Here is a 19,386-nt window from a genome sequence, read left to right on the forward strand (position 1 = left end):
CTCTGCAGGGGACGCTGGCGGAGGCCTGGACAACCTTGGAGGGCGGTCCTGAAGGTTTCACTCCTTTCCTCACAGAGGGGACGCTGGGCTGGGGCGGGGCCCTCCCCTGCCCCCAGCTGGTCTTGGGGCCCCACCTCAGGCAGCCGGGAGGCCCAAGGGTAGGATGGGAAGCCGTTTCTGCCCCTCTTTTGCCTCCCAGCTGGGGTCCAAACCCAGTCCCGAGATAAAAAAATACTTTGGTGAATTAAAAAGTGCCCAAAAAGGAGACAGGCTTGAAGGGGCAGCGCTGGGCACTCGTCAGAGGATGCTCTGGTCTCTGATAAAGGTGGTCCTCTCGCCCCGGCCCTCGTCCTCCTCAGAGTCTGAGGGGCACTCCTGCCAGGCCTCTGGCGGCAGCCCCTTATAGGAGATGAGGCCGCGGTCCATGGTGTACACCTTCACCCCCCGGAAGCTGAAGCCTGAGCGCAGCTGGAGGACCAGGAAGACAGTGATGAAGACGAGGATGATGACGGCGCAGCTGAGCCCGGCCACCACCTCGGGCAGGTGAGAGGGCAGCAGCCCTGCCCGCGGCCGCGGCTCCACCTCCACCTCCGGAGGCGGCCGGGTCAGGGGCGGCGGCTGCTTCGGTGACTCCCGGCTGCTCTGGCTTTGCCGGGAGCAGATCTGCTCCACAGGGTCCAGGAAGGCGTGGCTGGGGCAGCTGAGGCAGTCTGTGGGGGCCGGCCCGCGGCACGTGGCGCACGAGCTGTGGCAGGGGGTGCACACGCTGGCGCGGATGGTCTCCACGCTGTTCTCGGTGCTGTAGTGTGTACTGAGGACTTGGGGAGCAAAGCCCGGCGGGCAGTGCTGGACGCAGCTCTTCGCGTGCAGGGAGAAGCCTTCCTCGCACACTGCGGGCGTGGGGGAGAAGGCAGGGGTCGCACGCTGCCCACAGTCCCCAGGGGATCCTAGCCCCAGAACGAGTCACCCCAAGGCTTCAGACTCCTTCTCCCCCAGAGCACGGCTTTGGGACAGGCACCCTCGGGCCCCAAGCCCCAACGGCGCCCAATACTGACCCACACAGGCCTGGCTGGATGTAATGGTCTTGCAGCCGCTGCTCTCGGGAGGCAGGGGCAGCCCCTCGGGAGCCGTGCCGTGCAGCACGAGGGTGAACTTGGTCAGTGTCCCTGTTGCAGGTGGGGCGGAGGCCACCGTGAGCAGGGCTGGGACCTGGCACCCAGACCCCACTGGCTCTCCTCGCCCCCCGCCCTCGAGTGCCCCCATTACCGTAGTTGTTGGCTTCGCTGGTGTTTTCAATCTCCAGGACCCACTCGCCGGAGGGGTCCTCGTCCCAGGAGTGGGTTGTCATGAAGGCCCAGTCATTAAACCCATCTGCAGAGTAGTCGTGTGGCCTGAGGGGGCAGGGTGCGCTCAGCTGTCTGCGGCCTCTGGGGAACCCCAGACACTGCTGGGCGGGAAATGCCCATGGGCTCTGATTCCCCATCGGCCACATAAGCTTAACCAGAAGATTCTGCAAGTGGGCAAGGGCACTGCACACAGAAGGCACGCAGACGTGGCATCTGATGGGATCGGGGGACTCCTGCAACATGGGCAGTCCTACAGGACAAAGCCATCCCTCCGAAAATGCGTACGGCACCCCGCTGAGCGTTTGCTGACCATCAGGGCCGAGCGAGGGCGGGAATGAACGTATGCACGTGAGCCCAAGGGAGAGGGCAGGTGGGCGGGGCACAGGGCACGCACCTGGCGGCCAGCAGAGTGGAGCGGGTGCCCATGGGGCTGACCAGGTGGATGGCCAGGTCGCCACGGCGATTGTAGGACAGGGTGAGGCGCGCCTGAACGTGCTCCAGCCGAGCGACGTGGCCAGCCTCCCCGCGGCAGGCGGTCACCGTCTTCCGCACCTCCAGCCGCTTCCCAATGTCCCTGCGCAGACGGCACCCGGAAGGTCTGTCAGCCCGGCCCAGAGGGACTGGGGCCACCAGCTGCCACTCAGGTCCTGCCCACCCTGTCCCAGCCAGGCTCCAGTGCTCACTTGGGCTCAGTGAGGACGTCAATAATGCATTTCCGCTGGGGGGGCACCGTAGTCCAGTTCTGGGCCAAGGCCACCATGGCACCTGCGTCCAACAACCCGTAGCCATAGGAATGGCTCACTGTGGGCAGGGAAGGTGGAGTCAGCTGAGAGGCACAGAGCGCTCCCCATGGACCCCCCGATGCAGCCCACGAGCCGCCCTGTCCTCACCTTTGCGGCCCACTCCATTGGTGGCCCAATCATTAGCATTGAGGTGTGCTGGCTTTGAGGTCTGTACCACCAGGTGCTGCATGTCCCGCCAGGTGAGGTTCTTACTGCAAAGGAGGGAGGGAGAGGCTGGGCTCAGTCTCTTGGCAGAGAACCTGGAGAGCAATGGCTGCCTGGCAGAGAGCGCTGGAGGGGACAGGGACCCCCTCCGTGCCCCCCACTTACTTGGCCTCCAGGGTGAGAGCGATGATGCCGGCTGCCAGCGGGGCAGAGGCTGAGGTGCCTGTGTGCGACTCCGTGCACTTCTGCCGCAGATCCGTGGTCACCTGCGGGGAGGACGCGGTGTTGGGCGTGGGGTGAGTGGAGGGGACCAGAGGGGCCACTTGGCTGCCCTCCCTCTGCCTACGTGTCCTGAGCACCACAGGTGGGGCGGCGAGCCAGGGCCAGGACACCTGGGTCCCAGGGCCGCCTTGCCAGGGACAGGCCAATGTCTGGCCCTTTCCGGGCCGCTGTTTCCCGAGGAACAAGGGACTGCACTAGAGATTGGATGTTGTTGAGAGAGATGTTTACTTTTAGGGAGAGTCTACACTTCTCAGGGGCTCCACAGACAGCTCCACACCCCCCCAAGAGCCTTAGCGAGCCCCCCAGCTCCCACCCCATGATGCCGGGGCCAGTACCGCCCAGCCACGTGCATGTGGGACACAGATGGGGCTGGGCAGAGCCAGCAAGCAACCCCGTTTCCCAGCCCCGACCCTGGGCGAGACTCACGATCTGCTTCTCGTTCTGGCTGCCACTGCTGTAGGTCGTGGCCAGCGTGGAGGAGCAGGCCTCGCTGTACCAGGGCACGTTGCCGAGCTGCGTGGCGCTGCTGATGGACAGCGTGTAGATGCTGTTGGTGTAGCCGTCGCAGTTGCAGCTGTCATGCTCCCGGCCCCCGTTCCCCGAGGCCCAGACAAAGATGGAGCCCAGCCCCCCGCGGCCCTGTGGACAGAGTGGGCTGGGGTCACGTGAGAGCCGGACGTGGGGGAGGCTTGGTGGGAAGACACTGCTGGAAACTGGGAAGGCTGGGGCCTCGTTCTCAGAGGCCCTCCATCCACCCCCAGCTCCCCTGACATCTGCACGTCAGGTACACACGCAAACACGTCTGTCCATGTACAAGAAACAGAGCCGGACCACCCCCCCAATGCATGGTGCTGACTCCAGAGGGTGGGATTATGGGCGGCTTTGAGTTACTTCTCTCTTTTTCTGTCCGCCTAGTCCCTTAACATTTTCATAAACATGCTTTGTGTAAGATTAAAATTAAGTGCGGGAACAAACAGGAACAGAAAAACACAAGGAAGAAAGCTGTGGACAACGGAGCCCCCAGCCGGCCACAGTGGCGGGGCCTGGACTCCCCCTCACCTGGCTGACCCCTCGGAAGAAGGCCTCCTCGGCGAGCCGGGCGGGCCCGTCCACGGTCTTGCCGTCGTCTTCGGGGCCCCAGCTGGCGCTGTAGATGTGGATGTGGTTGGGGTTCAGGCCCAGCGAGCGTGCCTCTACCGCATCGGTCACCTCGCCATCCAGCATGCGCACCCCTGGCCGTGGAGGGGGGCGGGGTGAGGGATGCCGCATGAGTCCAGCTGCCAGGGGCACCCCTGGAGCACACCGAGCCCCGCACCCAGAGGATGTGTGGGGCAGGAGGGGGGCTGGTGCTGGGAAGCCCAGAGCCCCACCTCCCCAGACTGCCTCTTCCTCTCAAAGACCAGACCAGGAAGGGAAAAAGAACGCCCCTGCTCTCAACCGCAAGTTCTAGACCAGAACACGTCTCTGGGTTCCCAAAGGGGCGTGGTGGTCAAGGCTGCCATTTAAGGACTCGGAATGGGTGCCAAGGCTGTAGAGAGGCTCTTGCTAAGCAACGTGCCCCCACCCCCGGCGCAGGGCCACCCGCACTGATGGTTCGGCCCTTCCAGTCGCTAAGAACCTTCTGTGGAAGAGCCACGCGGTCAGAAGGGTCCATGGTGGGAGTGTCAGGCACTGGACAGGTGAAAAGTGGGCAGAGCAAAACCCCATCCCAAGGGCTCTCCCAGACCGTGGCCAAGGCCCACACGCACCTCCAATGCGGGCGTTGTAGGCCACACCCACGCCACAGACGCCATTATTGGCCACCGCGGCCACTTCGCCTGCACACCGGGTACCGTGCCTGCAGAGCCAAGGGCACGGAGTCAGGGGTGGACAGAGCCTGGCAGGGGCAGCCTGAGGAGCCCCTCCTCCCATGACCGGTGTCCCACGTGTGAGTGCAGTCCCCTCCCACCCACTCCAGCTCTGATCGCACCCTCCCTCAGCGTCGGCAGGACCAGGACTGCACCAAAGGCGTCGGCCTCCCAGGCTCAGCCCCGCGGCTTCAGCGGAGCGCAGGAGGGAGGCGGTGGCCCGAGGCTGTGGCTCTGACCTGTTGTCATTCATCTGTGTGTACCGAGGCTGCGGGTCAGGGTCCTGGTCGTTGACATCGAAACTGGCCCCAGGGTCCTGGGAAGGACACGGGCGTCATCAGGGGCAGCCTGACCGCGCTGCCATCGAGGGCCACCCACCCCTAGACGTCCGCACCAGGGACCACGACCTCCCCATCGCCCGCTCACATAGTTGCCTGCCAAGTCCGGGTGGTTCTTCTCAATGCCATCGTCCAGGATGGAGACCACAATGCCGTGCCCGGTGTAGCCCTGGGCCCAGGCCTCCTTCACGTTCAGGTCCCGCTGGGTGACGCCAGACTGCGGGGACAACCGTCCCCATCACCCCGGCACTTAGGAGACGGGGTTGGCTGCAGGAGGCGAGGGTGCCTGGGAGAACCCCCTCGCCATCCCCAAACCCCCTTCTCCGCCTGCCGCTGCTCCTGAAGTGCCACCCCTGGCTGGGCGGCTCCACGGAACAGAAGCGTAAGGAACTCTGGGGAGCTCCCCTGCCCCACGCTTAGCAGGACGGGTGAGGGAGACTGCTCAGCAGGCAGACAGAGGAGGAATGAGAAGAGGCCTCAAAGTCAGCCTCACCCGCCTGCGAACCCCTCAGGGGTGGGTGGCTGCCCCTGAAGAGGGGGACCCGGGGCCCAAGGGGGCAACGTACCAGGTACCACTGCTGGGGAAACTTGGGGTCCGTGGGCTCCCGGTACACATCCCGTTTGGTCCGTCGTTTTGCCACCTGCTGCTGCAGCCACCGTACCTGTGAGGGGGTGAGGGAGACAGTGTGGGTGGAGGAGGGGGAGGAAGAGAGAAGCACCCCTGAGAGCGGGAGGGGCCGGGGCTCACTCACTTGAGGCTCCCTCTGCAGCCGGCTGTGCCGCAGGCGGTGAGGCGACAGGGACCGCTTTGTCACAGCCCGATGCCAGAAGTGATAATAGTCACCGAAGATCTGCAACAGAGCAGGAAGACGGAGCTGGGCTTTCCATCTGTCAGTCCCCAGGGAGGCGGGGGACAGAAGGGGACAGAGGGCTGGTGGGCACTTGCTCCCTGCCCAGGACGCAGCCAGAAGGTGCAGGGGACTGAGGAGGGACTGCCCCTTGCAGGGTCATACTGGTCCTCTGAGGAACCTATGCCGAAGCCCCAGGACGGGCCACATCGCTGCCCACCCAGGGCACACCCCTGAGAACACAAGCCCCCTGGCTCCTGACCCTGGTGCCAGAACCCCTGCCCTCCCCGGCCCACCCCCCCGTCACGGCCTACGCGCAGGCCAGCAGGCGGTAAGAACATCTACCTGGCCCTGGTTGAGGAAGCCATGCTTGCGTGCCAGGCGGTCCGCCACAGCGGGGCCTCCGGAGATGTGCACAGCCCAGGTGTTGGTGAAGACCTCCTGGCCGTGGGCATCAGCCACCAGCAGGACCAAGAGTCCTGCTGCCACTACCACCCATAGCAACCAGGGCCTCAGCTCCATGGGGGGGAGAGGGGGCTGGGACCCAGGAGCCCGCGTCTCCTTGGCCTGGTCACAGGGCCTCGGCTCCCACGTGCCAGCACACTGCCTGTGGCCCTGGGCTGACTGGCGGGGGCATGGGGCCGGGGCGGGCGGGGCTGTGGTGGGAGCACCAGGGCGGCCGGCTCTGCGAAGAACAAGGGAGGAAAAGGGGGCGTCAGTCCCTCCCCCGCGGGCTAAAGCTGCCTTCCCACACACGCGTGACTCCAGGCAGGCCTGAGAGGGGCTCCGGGGGAGAGGGGTGAAAGCCCAGCCCCCAAAGTCAGCGGAGCGACGGGCAGGCGGACCCCTCCACACCCGCAGCTCCCAGGCCTCTCCCCACACAAGAATACGGAAGTGGGATGAAGAACATCAGGGCTTGAGTCACTGACTAAATGCTCACCAGAATCGAAGCGAAAAGATGGGTTACAAAGCACCATGTACACACGATTCCATTTTGTTTTTTTAAAAACTATTTATACGTGCGTGTTTATATATAACTGCAAAAACAAAATCTGGACGGACACACACTAAAGTGTTAACAATGGTTCTCTCAAGATGGTAAGAATTATGAGTAATTATTTTCTTCTTTGTGTCACTGCATGCTTTCCAAATTACCTAGGTACGTTTTATAAAGGAATAAAATGTTGGCTTTTTAAAGTTTCTTAATCGGAGGCATCTACACAGCTCACTAGGGTTTCCTGGGTCAGCAAAGCTGACCGGGCCCCAGAGTTCTCTGCAATACTGTGCAGCCCCTGGGAAGAAAAGCGGGGTGACCCCTAGGTGGCTTCTGGGGCGAAGCACAGGCATCGTGTGGCTTCCCCTCCCTCTGTGGCCCAGACCCTTGGCCACCGTCAAAGTCAGGCTCTTTTTTACTGTTTCCCGGGGAACGCGGGGGCCGCCCAGCCCTGTCCAGCCTGGGCCCGGAGGCCCCCGCCGCCCCCTGCTCACTCCACGCCCACCAGCCTTGCGTAACCCGAGCGGGAAGCCAGGGCAAACACCGGCCGCTGAGCCAGGAGCACCAAGGTGAGGCTGAATCAACAGACCGCATGTTGTTTCTCCTCCTTCAGCAAACAGACAGCAGGACCTCTCCGCCAGGGGCCACATAACTGTCCCCACAAAGTGCCCCTAACTAGCCAGAAGCCAAGCTCCTGGCAGGGAGACAAGCTGGGGGCGATCCCAGCTGGGCTGCTGGGGTTATCCCGGCTCAGTGCCAGGGACTGCCCACCATGGCCGGGATGCCCCCCACTACTGCCAGGGCTCACCTGGGGCCCTGGGAGCCGGGCAGGCAGGCTCACCCCTGGGTACCCTTCCCTCAGCCACAACCAGCCTCCCCTGGGACACTTCTGCTCCGGCTGCAGCCCCACCGTTCAGGCTGGGGGGACTCAACACGCTATTCCTGGAGTATTTTCAGTTTACACCAAAATAACCTGACAGCTGAGGGCAGGAGGCATCCATGCCGCAGCTCCTCACCCCAGAGGGGCAGTCCTCAGGGCCCCTCGGGACAGGCCTGGGATCCCCAGCCCCAGGATGCCTTGGGCAGCCAAGTTCCAGAAAGCTGGTCTAAGCAATGACTAGGTAACCAGACCTCTGGCCCTGGGGGGTGAAGGGACAAAGCCCCTCAGTTAACAGGATACTGGGGCCCTGGGGACAGAGACAGATGGGAAAGAGGCCTCTTCTCCCCTCCTTGCCACCCAGATAGCTGCCTCCTGGGTCCAGATGTCATGCAAAGTCACCCCGTGATCTCAGTACTGTAAGCCTGCTCGAACCACCACACTAAGACTTGGTTCATCTGGGTTTGGCCCAGGTTCCGGCCAACTCTGGGTGGAGCGGCAACTGCCTGGTGTTAAAGGTGATTAACCAACTATTTAATTACCCTGCGGCACCCGGAAAGAAAGCAGGCTTCAGGCACAGCCGAACAATCCCCAAGCAAGGGCATGCTCACTGAAGCCAAGGGTCCCGGCCACGCCGGGACAGGGGCACTAGAGCTTCCACAGAGCCGAGATGCCCCCTAGACAGCCCCACCTCGGCCTTCTGGAGGGAGCGAGGACCCCCGCTTCCCAGAGGAGCAGACCCTGAGAACAACGAATGAATGGGCTGCTCCCCACCCCTGACCCAGACTCTGACTCACCCTCTGAGTCCCAGGTCTTGCTGTAGCTCTAGCCTTCCGTGGTGCCCTCTCACATGGGGCTCGGCTCCCGGCTGTGGCCAGAGAGAGCTGTGGGCGCTCCTCACGGCTGCGCCCTCTCTTTTCCCGGCCCCGGGAACAGCTGGCCACTCCAAGGCACCCATACTGGACCTACCCCCAGGGCGGGCTGCTGTTTCCCAGGCACTGGGGGTCTGGCGCGGACAGGGCTGCCTGGGAAACCCGATCCAGTCTCTCCTTCCGGTCTCTCCTACCAAGCCAGGTCCTGTTACAGACACTTAAAGGCTCCCCTGAAATTCTGACTTCTGGTCTCTGCTCAATTAATATTTCCTAAGTGATCTTAGATAAGTCACTTCCTCTCTGAGCCTCAGTTCCCTTGGTGGTAAGAACTGCTAAACCAGAGGTTTTCGAAGTTTTTTTGAAAGCCACAGAATCCTTAAAAATAAAAAAAAAATAAAAAATCGAATCTGACGTGGAAGCCCAATTATAGTAACTAGTAACGCCGGGGCCGCCGAGACTGAGGCGGCGCAGGCTGGAGTCCTCTCCGGCGCCGCGGACACACCTGGCCGCAGCCGCCCAGCGCTCGCCAGGCCACATACCGAGCGCTGTCGCGCTGTCCCGGCGCACACAAGCCCAGCCCTCTCCGGGGAGGGTCGGCACCTCCAGGGCCGGGGAGGCAGGGCAGAGGGGAAGCGGGTGCCGACCTGACTGGCTGCTGTCGGACCTGTCCGGCAAGCAGGCCGCCCCTCAGCCCAGCCACCCCGCGCGGGCAGCGGGGGGCCTCGGCCGGGCCTCCGTGGGGGGTGGTCCCAGCGCCGACCCGCGCCGGCCCCGCACCTGAGTCTCAAGCCGCCCAGGTGTGCGGGCGAGGGTGACGCCCCCGTCGGGAACCACCCCGCGCGCCCCCCGTAACAGCAGGTCCTCCCTCCCCAGGCGCGGAGCGGGCGTGCCGGCGGCGACCCCCGGGGGACGGCGGGGGAGCGGGAGCGGGAGCGGCCGGCGCCTCTGGAATCCCCTCCCCATCCCGCCCTCCGCGGGGCCCCGCGGCGCTTCCTGAGGTCAGAGGGCTCGCCCCGGCCCCAGCGGAAAAGTACAGGGCAGGCAGGGCCGGGCCGGCGCGGGCGCGCGCTCAGGTGGGCTCCCCGGGCAGAGGGCCCCGGCCGGCGGCTCCCCGGGGCCCGGGGCCCGCTCCCCAGGCCGCGCGCCCGCGCCGCTTACCTTGGGGAGCCCGGGCGGGGAAACTTTTCCAGGCGAGCGCCGCGGCGGCTCGGGCGCCCCTCGGCCGAGCAGAGAGCCCGGCGGCGGGGCCTGAGCTCCGCGCGCTCCCCGCGCCCGGCAGCAGCGTCACCGCGCGGAGGCGGGCGGCGCGGCGGCGCGGCCTCGGCCCGGCCGGCGACCAGGGCAGGGCTCGGCCTGGGTTCGGGCTCCGGCGCGGGCGGGGGCAGCGGCCGGGCCGCGGCGGCGCGGCTTGTTTACTCCTGCCGCTGTCAGCCGCGGCGGTCCCGGCTCCTCCTCCTCCGCCGCCGCCGCGCGCCCCTCCCCCGCGCGGCGCCACCTCCGCGCTCCCGGCCGCCGTCTCCTTCCCACCGCCCCGCCGCCGCGCACCGCCCATGCCGTCCCGGCCGGCGTGCGAGAGGGACGTTGGGCCCCAAGCGGCGGCCCTGCAGCCTTCTGGGGCGCCTGTCGCCTCCGGCTCCCGCTAGGGGTTGAGCAGGAAGCGGACCCCGGGCCCCACTGCCCGCACCCCGGGCTCGGCTCTTGGCGCCGCGAGCTCCTTCCGGCGGGAGGCGCGGAGACCCGAACTCGGAACCGGCGGCCGGAGTCGGGAAGGGCGGGAGGAGCCGCTCGGAGCCCCGTCTCGGCTTCGTTGTGGGGCGGCCGGCCCTATCCCCCCACTTGCCACTCCTGAGCCCCGAGCGTGAGCACGACCGGGGTAGGGCCCTGGGTGGCTGCTCGGGGCCCCCCACCTGGGACGGCCCTTCACAGCAGCCGGCAGACCTCGGGCCCCCCTGCGAAGACCTGAGACCTTGGTCGCACGTGTGTCCGTACAGACAGGCGCACAGACAGACAGGCTCCCGCCTTTCCTGTAACTGACTGGCGGGCACCAGGCGAGTCACTCCGCATTATCTCCTTATGTACATTATTTAATCCACATAATCCTTTCACGATGACGTTAATCCCATTTTACAGATAAGGAAACTGAGGCTACAAAGTTTAAATAATTTGCCTGCGACCCCACTAGCAGGCCTCGGATCCCAGGACCTGGAACACACGGGCGGCGCCGCTCCCGCCCTGGGCGCCTGCCCTAGAAAACGTCCGCGCTACTTGGCGAGGCTGCCCCAGCGCGGGCTGTGAAAGGCAGGAGGGGAGAGGTGGCCAAGAGCTCCCCAGGCTAGGCTATTCGAAGGTCGCGGAGCGGTCTCTGCCCGTCTCTTCCTGTTCACTGGGAGATAACCTGGCAGCAGTGCTCTCCCGCGGCCTCCTCAGCGCCGGCCCGGGGAGAGCGGCAGCAACGAGCCCAGCCTGGTGCGCGCAGGAGCCAGGTGCTGTTCTCGGCTCTCACGGAGCTCATTTCGTCCCCACTGCAGCCCCATGAGGTGGAGGTAGCACATTTTCCTTTAGGTACCTTTTAGGTATCACGCTCTGTTTTACACAGGACGAAACATTAAGGGACACTCCTAAGGACTCAGTAGGTGACAAGTCAACCATCTAACCTGGGTTCAAATCCCTGCCGCACTGTTTTATGCCACCTTACACACACAACTTAGGACCTGAGCCTCAACTTACCCCTCTAAAATAGATAATATTCCATGTGCCCTTTGGGCACCCTTACAAATGCTGTAAAAACTCGGGGAAGAATGGCGGGTGGGTCCTGAAAGCTGAGCTGGGAGAGAAGTCAGGGAGTGCGAACATTCTCCAACAAGGGGCTGACTCGTAGGGCCCCCGGGTGTCCCCCCACCAGCAGCAGCCACCCCTGGGAGAACAATACCTCTGCAGTCAGACCCAGTGAGGCAGGAAGTGAGTCACGGTTCTTCCTCAGCCTGTGAACAAGAGAACCCACGAGGGGAAACTGGGACAGGGCTGGCCCTATCTAGCCTTGGAGTCTCTTCCCACTTGTCCTCTAACCTAGACGAAAGGTCAAGCCAGACGGAAAGTAACACTGGCTGCCACTAGGTGCCTCACCCATCCTGGAAGCGGGTCCCAGGGGAGCCTCCGTGGGTCTGAGGAGGAGCAGGAGGAGGCACTTGAACTTCCCAGTTTCTCCAATCCGGCCTTTGGCATAATGTGGAAATCTCGAAACTGTGTTGCTCAGAGATCCATCACTAAGAGGAGAGGACTGAGCAAGTGAGCACCTGTCTCTGCTTTGCTCAGAGCTCCTCCACCTCCAACCCTCTTCTATTTTAGGGTTTCACATGCGATTGTATTTTACTACAATTCTGTGGCTAAGAATGTGAAAGCCACTGTCCTTGAGACCTCTCTGGAGAGTCCCAACTTGTGTCCTTCTGTGACTGCCAGCCAACTCTTTTATCTCACTGGCACAAGTCCTGGGGGCAGGTATTGTTCACTTTGTCACTTCCAATAATAGGTAAGGGCCCGAGGGAGTTCAACTGCCCCTGGAGTCCAGGTCCCTGCACCTGGGGCCTCAGGAGCCCTACTGATCTCTGCATCACAATGTACCAGTTCTACACAGCAGTCAATAGGACCGGCCCAGTGACAGAAGCCTGGCCACAGGAGGAGTGTCAGCCTGTGGGGAGGTGCAGGGCCTAAGGGAGGAAGGGGCTGAACCCCGGAGAGAAGTATCCATAGAGCGAGATCTTTCTATCCCTGGATTTGGAACTGGTCTGGGAGGCTCTTGTAGAGCAAGCACCTGGTTAAATCCACCTGGTCACCCTCATCACAGGCGCTGCCTGAGTCCCCGTGGAGTGCTCTTGGGGGGTCCCCTCCTCTTAAAACCTGCTCTCCACTCTCAGGCTCCTCAAACAAAGCCTCCGGCAGCCAAACGCACACCTGGTTTTCATCAAAATGTGTACACCACCCTCATACATGCACATAAGTTCACACAACAAAATTTAATTGTTTTCTCTGAAAGGGTGCGATTTGCAAGCTTTCTGTTCTTTTTGCTTCCATGCATTTTCAGGTATGTCTACAATAACTTTTGTAATAAAGTAACAAAGCCTTGAAGTCATGCGAAATGGAATAAAGCATGCCCATACTTCACCATCCAGCACCAGCACACCTGGGTCCCTCCTGAGCACGGCTGGGCAGCAGCCAGGCTCCTCCTCCTCGCCCGACACAGGGCCCTGCCAGGTCTGGCTAAACCACTTTGGGGAAACCTCCTTTATATGAGAGGCAAACAGGGTGTCTGTGGGTGGCGGGAGGAGCCAGAAGTGATTTGGTGGTAAAATGGCTGGCCCCACAGGGACAGGATCCCAGCACGACCAGTACTCACTTCCCCAGTTACTGGGGTGGGTCTGTCTTATCCCAGACTCACCGACTGGCTTAATGGTCCCCTTCTGTGTCTCCTGCCTTCCTGCAATGTCTAGCCAGTGCCCCCCACAACTGGGTACGTCACGGGTATGTTGGGTGCAGTCTAATCTGACATTCACTGAGCACCTACTGAGTGCTGGGTCCTGGTGCCTCAGGCCGAGTCACTGGGAGCTTGTCCTTGGAAGCCACGACCTTGTCTGGAGGAGGGGGAAGGGGGTACCTGAGACGGCCAGGATTTTCCTGAATCTGTGTCCTACCACGTGGCTCCAACAAGCCTCTGCCTTTCCTTTTCCCTCTTGATCCAGAAAAGTAAAACAAACAATTATCATGACTTCTTGTTGACTGTTCCAATTAGTTCTGGCATCTGGAAGGGGTTTCTCAACCTCAGCACACTGACATCTTGGGCAGGATCATTGTTTTTTGTGGGCCGTTCTGTGCCTGTAGCATGTTTAGCAACGTCCCTGGTCTCTAAACAGTAGGTACGTGCCAGTGGCACCCCCACCCCCATATGACAACCCAAAACTGTCCCCTGGGGGGCACATTCGCCTCCCGCTGAGCACCATTGCTCCGGAGTGAGGACCGGGGACAGTGCGGGGGCGGGTGGCGGGCAGCCTTCGAGGCCCCAGGAGTGGGCTGCTGGGAACTATGCACCGAGACAGCTGGCAGCGACGGAGACACTCCCAAACCCCAAACCGCCGGGCACGGCAATGCAACAATGGGGCCATTTAGTGTTCAGGGCAAACAGTCTTACGTCTCTCCATGACATCTGAGGACATGGCTTTCAGCAACCTTAATGATCATGCTGAGCCAAGGAGAGGAACAATCGCGTTGATCACACTCTGTTTACGGGGTGGGGAAGTGGGGAGGGGGGGACCTTTTAGGAGCGACGGGGATGTTCATTATCTGGACTGGGGATGGTTTTATGGGTGTATGGGAACGTCAACAGACCAAGCCGTCCACTTTAAATATGCAGTTTACACTCTGTCGGTCACACCTCAACAAAGCTGTTTTAAAAATATATTTGTTCAAAGCTTCAGTGCCTGAAAGGCATTATTCTGAAAATTTACTAACGTGAGGTAGCCCATTTCTTGACTGTGCCAGATAAAGGCAGCGTGTCTGGGGGATCACTGCAGGACATAAAAGGAAAACAGAAAAACGGGAGAAAGCGATGTGGGCCTCGAGGCTGAGCCGGGAGAGGAGGAAACGGGCGCTGCCTTCGGCCCAGGCCGCCCCTGCGAAGCCAGCGCGGCTGCCCGAGGCCACGGGCGGCATTGAGAGTTTTTCCGTGGGATGACGCTATCAAACCAGTATGTCTGGACCGGTATTAAGGGGGCTCGGGAAAATAAAATCACAAACGGACTGCTGGCCGCCACTGAAGGAACAAATAATTCTGGAAACTACAGGCTCCTCTGCTAACTCTAATCCCTAAAGCAAAGATTGCTGGGGAAAGTCCATCAATACCTGGAGGAGGGCAGGGCCCTCCCGCAGTGCCGCATGGAACCTGCGCCGGGGGAGCGGCCGCCGTGCCCAAGGTGCTGCACTTGGCAGCGAGGGTGCCAGACACGCAGGGTCGGAGAGCTGGGGCGGCCTCTCCCTGATGGGGGCAGCGTTTCTGGGCTGAAGGAGGCCCCCCCGGAGTTCCCGGGCGCCCCTGAGGCCTGGCAGCAGGGAGAGGGCCTGTGACGGGGCTGAGTTACGTGTGCAGCGCTGGCGACGCAGCAGGCACTTCACTCATTCTTTCTCAGACACTGACTGAGTACCTGCTGGGTGCAGGACCTCCTCCAGGGCTCCAGCTGTGCTGATAAGACGCAGATGGCAGCAAGCAGGTCATCGTAAGCGCTCTGGAAAAAAATCATAAAGAGCGTGATGGGGAAATTCCTGGGGCAGTCCCTGGGGTGGTCAGGGGAGGCCTCTGGGAGGCCTTGAGCAGAAGCTCGAGAAAGAGGTGAAGGTGTGAAGATCTGAGGTGTGAAGAGAGGGCTCCCGAGGCAGAGGAAACCAGGAGGACAGGCGGGGTGTGTGAGCTCCCACCCTTGGCGCGCAGACAAGAGGAAGGGTGAGAGGGGCGGGCCAGAGCGCGACCCTGGAGCACTCGGCAGGCTGGTCAGGACGTTCAACTACACTCTCAGAGCGGTGGACAGTTTGGGAGAATTTCACTGATTTACCCTTTAAAAGGCCCCTCTGACTACCGTGGGGAGGAGACATGTTAGCGGAAGCCCCTCACAGGAGTCAGCGTCAGTGAGCCTCCCAAATTACACGCTGGGCAGGGGGCCGGCTTGGGGAAACAGGGACTCCCTTAACCCAGTGGGTGGGTCTGAGAGCCCTGAGCAGGCCGGGGAAGGACAGGGCGCCACCCCCCGCCCTGGGAAGCTGGAGGCTCCGCAGGCTGAGAGCTGGCCAGCCAGGCCTGGGGCCCCACTGCCCAGCTGCTTGGGCGGGCTCAGAGGCTTCTCCCTAAACCGCACCGACACGGGCGTCTTTCATAGGAAACCTGGCAGGAAGGGATGCTGTGCGCCACCAGTGCCGACTCACAGACGCTCGCTCACTCATCCCGTCGTCTCAGGCCCTGTGGTGAGCGCTTTACACTGATGGCCGCGCTGACGGCTCCTAACACCACGGAGACAGGTGCATTATCCCCGTTTTACAGATTAAGAAACTGAGGCCTAGAGAGCTTGCTGGGAATTTGGAAGAAGATCCAGGATCTGAACCTGGGGAGTGAGAATGGACAGCTTTCTGCATCTAGAAGAAGAGGAAGAACTACAGCTGAATCGGCCACCAGTTCCCTTAAACTTTGTGACGTGGGCGGCTCTGTCTGCTCTGATTCACAGCTGATGTTTTCTTGGTAAAGGCTGTTCACCTGCATCCTCCCAGGAGTCCTGGCTGACATTTCTACAATGTGTGGGCCAGACTTGCCCTCCCCCCCCACAAGCCTTGGGGGCGGTGGTGCAGTGGGTAGGTTCCCAGCCCAGCCCTGGGATCAATTCCAGCTCTGAAACGAGCTTAATGCTCCCTGTGCAAATTACTTAGCCTCCTGGGGCCTCAGTTTCCCCATCTCTAAAATGGGGTGCAAGCTGCCTAGCCCATCAGGTGGACCTGTACAGGGCTCTGCCCAGCGCCTGGCCTGTGACGATGGTCCCTGAGATCAAGCCACATCCTCCTCCCCTCCGAGCCAGGAACGCTCTTCCGGGGGCTGGCCACGGATGCTTTCCTAACTCCCCTACACTGGCCTATGCCCAGGCTCTCAGGGACGAGACCTCTGTTCCCACTGCGGCTCTCCCTCTGGTGAGCTCGGTTGTGGTTTTTCCCTACAGAGGAGAGCTGCTCAGGGCAGCCTTTGGGGTGGCCCATGAGGTGCCTTGTACCTATTTTGCAAGCTCTCCGCTCCTCTGACCTCTTGCTTCTAAGGTCGGAGGTCAGCACACAGTCCTCTGTGGCAGCGTTTCCCAACTTGTTCCCCTCATGACACGCGGAACCTGTGGGCAGCCAGCTGGGGCAAGGGAGCCACATGTGGCGGCTGGCGGGGCTGTCCACGCCGAGGCCCGCATGGGGCTGGGGGCTCCAGAGCCCGCTTCAGACACGCTGGCGGACAGCGCTTTCTAAGGGAGCCCGGGGTCTGGCCACATGCCGCCTCCCGGTGCCGCCCTCCCCCTCCCTTGTGCTTGCGAGGTTTCTTCTCGGGGCGTCTCAGCAGGGCTGGTCTTCCCGACCTTCTCATTTTCAGGGAAAGGAGATAGCATTCTAGGAAGATGTGCCCCTGGGAAGCAACGAGGCTTGGTGTCTCCGCCAGGGGTCTCTAACCTGGGCCCTGTTCAGCCCCGTCCGGGAAGGAGCCTCCCGCAGCCGCCCCAATGCTGACCGAGGCACATGGTTTCTGCGGTATTAGGTACACATGCCGCCTTCGGCTCTCATGCAGCCATCCACCCAAAATGACTCAAAGGTCAAAACTATATAGAAAAACACACACAAAGCCATCTTGCTCCTACCTCTGCTCCTTCTGTGCAGTCCCCTCCACACACAAGTAACAATTTTTATTCGATCTGATTTATCTTTCCAGTGTTCCTTTCTGAAAATAAAGACAAAAAATTCTATATACACACACATTTATCTATTTTTATAGTGCTTCCCTTTTTTACCACAAGGTAACATATTACAACCTGTCTCTTTACTTAGCAATACATTCCAGAGAGATTGACACAACAAATATAAACACAACTGCAAACCCAAAACAATTCACTGAACATTATTAGTTCCACAGGAAGGATGATGTTTGGCTGAGACCAAACTGCCGCTCGCGGAGAAGCGGGGCTGACCAGTGGGGGCAGGTCCCCGTTTGACCACGACAGGCCTCTGCCATGTGTTGGGGCTGACTCGGTCCTCCTACTCTGTCAGTTACTGCAACACTCGTGTGTGCACAGTGGACTGTTACATCACTTGGCCTTCCCTTGGCTGCAACGCATCATTTGCGCATTAAATCCGCCACTTCTTGCTAGCCAGCAGCAATTAAGAAGGGCTGCCTGGTGCCAACACAATCATAAACACAAATGCACACTCGGGCAGTGAAACCCTGTGTCAACAGGAGACTGGGAGGTGGTCATGCCGACAGTAATGAGGACGAAAATAATCGCAATGGTAACGCTTGCTGGGAGCTTGCTCTGCGGCGGAGCTGTGCTAAGTGCTTCACATGCAGGGTCTTGTGTAACCCCCCAAACTGCCTATAAAGCACCCCCCACTTTATAGATCAGGACATTGAGTCTTCGTGGGATTAAAGAGCTTGCCCAAGGTCACACGCACAGAAACTGGCACGGTCAGAACCCGAACCTGTGTCCAGCTGACCCCAGTGACCACTGACTGTCAGGGCTGGTGGCGGGGGCAGGGACCTTACTGTCCTATGTGCCATCAGGCCCTGGCTGTAGCTGCTCACTCGGCTAGGCCCTGCTGGGCTGAGCTAGGCAGGATATCTGGGGCCTAGGGCAGAGGGTGCAAAGCGGGGCGTAGGGGTCACAGTCCCTGTTGGGCCCAGACTCCCTCGGAACCCTCTCCCTGAGCCCTGGGTGAAAGTGCACCAAGCCTGGCCACGTGACCCTGCCCCCGCTCTCCCAATATCACAGTGAATAAACACACACATGCCAAAAATACCAGCTAGAAGATAAAGATCTATGTCCGTGACTGTAACAATGACTTCTGGGCTCTGGGGAAGGGGTGAGTGGGGAACGTCCCCGCGCCACGCTGTGGCCGCCGCTTCCCCGTGGCCTTCTGCGGCCCTCTACCCAAGCCCTGCCTCACGTCACCCCCCATCCGTTCTCTCCTGCTGCTGCCTGTCAGTTCACTCCTCGTCTCCGGCTTGTCCTCGTTCTCTGTCACAGCCTCAGCTAATTCCAGGGACAGGGTGGTCAGGTCAGGGAGGCCAGGAACTGAAGCCCTTGGCCCAAACTCAGCTGCCACGTCATGGGCACATCTGAGCGGCATGTGCTTCCTGGGCAAGGGGCACGTGAACAGTTCGGTGAGGAAGATGAGGGCCCAGTGGAGTCCTCTGGGAGCTGACCTCCTTCACGCCACCCCAGGGTGAGGGTTTGGCCCTCAGGGGTCTGGACACCTGGGCAGGCCAGGCTGCTGAGGCTAACTCGCACTAAGGTTCACATAACCAGCGCCTGGACTCACACCATGTCTGGGGACTCCCGTGCCTGCCAAAGACTGGTGAGAGCCCCGGGAGGCACCCATGGGCCCGAGGGAGAAGGGGAGGGCACCAGTCTGTGCCACCTCCGCCTGAGAGCACTGACATCCTCCCCTCACCCCACCAAGCCCCAGGAAGCCCAGCCCTTTCCGTTAAGCTTCTTACCCAACAAAGCAATTTTGGTTTCCGTTTTCCTAGATCAATACAATTGATAGTAAAGACGGAGGTATCCTGTCCCTTTGGCCCCAGGTGACGTGCCAGGCACTGTCAGAGCTCCAGAAGTGCTGATCTCAGCATGCAGGTCCTGGTGTAGGCTTCACTGGGCCCCCGTGAGGGGACTGGGGTATTCGCTCTTTCTGGGTTTGAGCTCCTACTAGGATCTAACCCTATGGAGACGACCTGGCCTCTTGCGTTAGGAAGGCCATGCTCATGCAAACACCATCTGCGCCCCCTGCACCCGGCCCTTCCCGACCTCCACTCACCTTCCACGGTCCCCACCTGAGCACTGCCCTCCCTGTGGGTGCCGTCTCCCCCGCCTTTGCCCTGGCTGTCCCACTCTCTGCACTGCCCTTCCACAATAGGCATGCGCCTCAGCCCGCTCTCCCCTCCCGGGGCGGACTGCTGGGGAGGCGCCGTCACTGGCCACCGCACGCGGACAAGCAAACAGAGTCAGCCGTCCTGTAACACTTCCCCACGGGACACTCTCTGCACCCTCCTTATTGGTGGGCTTGTTGCCTTTCCCCGCCATAGCACGTCAGCTCTAGGGGACAGGGGTTTTTGTTTGCTTCGCTCACTGAGGTAACCCCAATGGCTTCTACAGGGCCTGGCACATAGTAGGTGCTCTGTAAATATTTGTTGAACGAATGATTTCGTTGTGGAAAACTGGAGTCTACATAAAGACACAAAGAAGCAATAAAAGATGCCTAGAACTTCCAG

The 19,386-nt window shown here is 61.2% G+C and overlaps 1 protein-coding gene and 1 long non-coding RNA gene across 3 annotated transcripts; both read right to left on the bottom strand.

The window, feature by feature from the left end:
- Positions 1-96: 96 nt before the first annotated feature.
- Positions 97-6,291, bottom strand: FURIN (furin, paired basic amino acid cleaving enzyme). The gene is made up of 15 exons (XM_090263675.1): positions 5,954-6,291; positions 5,513-5,611; positions 5,327-5,422; positions 4,849-4,977; positions 4,662-4,738; positions 4,324-4,412; positions 3,635-3,807; positions 3,002-3,214; positions 2,459-2,559; positions 2,237-2,340; positions 2,030-2,147; positions 1,741-1,920; positions 1,267-1,391; positions 1,056-1,166; positions 97-890 (listed from the first exon to the last, which is right to left on the bottom strand). Exons 1-15 carry the CDS (start codon positions 6,128-6,130, stop codon positions 298-300), a joined length of 2,385 nt encoding a protein of 794 aa, XP_090119801.1. The 5' UTR covers positions 6,131-6,291; the 3' UTR covers positions 97-297.
- A 4,246-nt stretch (positions 6,292-10,537) lies between these two features.
- LOC149992132 (uncharacterized) lies at positions 10,538-16,855 on the bottom strand. 2 transcript variants are annotated; one of them, XR_016508439.1, is made up of 4 exons: positions 16,763-16,855; positions 14,540-14,620; positions 11,281-11,332; positions 10,538-10,934 (listed from the first exon to the last, which is right to left on the bottom strand). It is a non-coding gene; the product is annotated as an uncharacterized LOC149992132 (long non-coding RNA). The 2 variants fall into 2 exon arrangements; XR_016508438.1 differs by having other exon boundaries at positions 14,533-14,620.
- Between the last annotated feature and the right edge of the window lie 2,531 nt (positions 16,856-19,386).

Source organism: Furipterus horrens, unplaced genomic scaffold, assembly GCF_987537825.1.
Source record: "Furipterus horrens unplaced genomic scaffold, mFurHor1.1.pri manual_scaffold_16, whole genome shotgun sequence".
NCBI lineage: Eukaryota > Metazoa > Chordata > Mammalia > Chiroptera > Furipteridae > Furipterus > Furipterus horrens.

Coding starts and splice junctions, on each gene's coding strand:
- FURIN (XM_090263675.1), bottom strand. CDS start 6,130: ATGGAGCTGAGGCCCTGGTTGCTATGGGTGGTAGTGGCAGCAGGACTC. Junction 5,423..5,512: donor GGCTGCAGAGGGAGCCTCAA/GTGAGTGAGCCC, acceptor ACCCCCTCACAG/GTACGGTGGCTGCAGCAGCA. Junction 3,215..3,634: donor TCTTCCGAGGGGTCAGCCAG/GTGAGGGGGAGT, acceptor CTCTGTCCACAG/GGCCGCGGGGGGCTGGGCTC.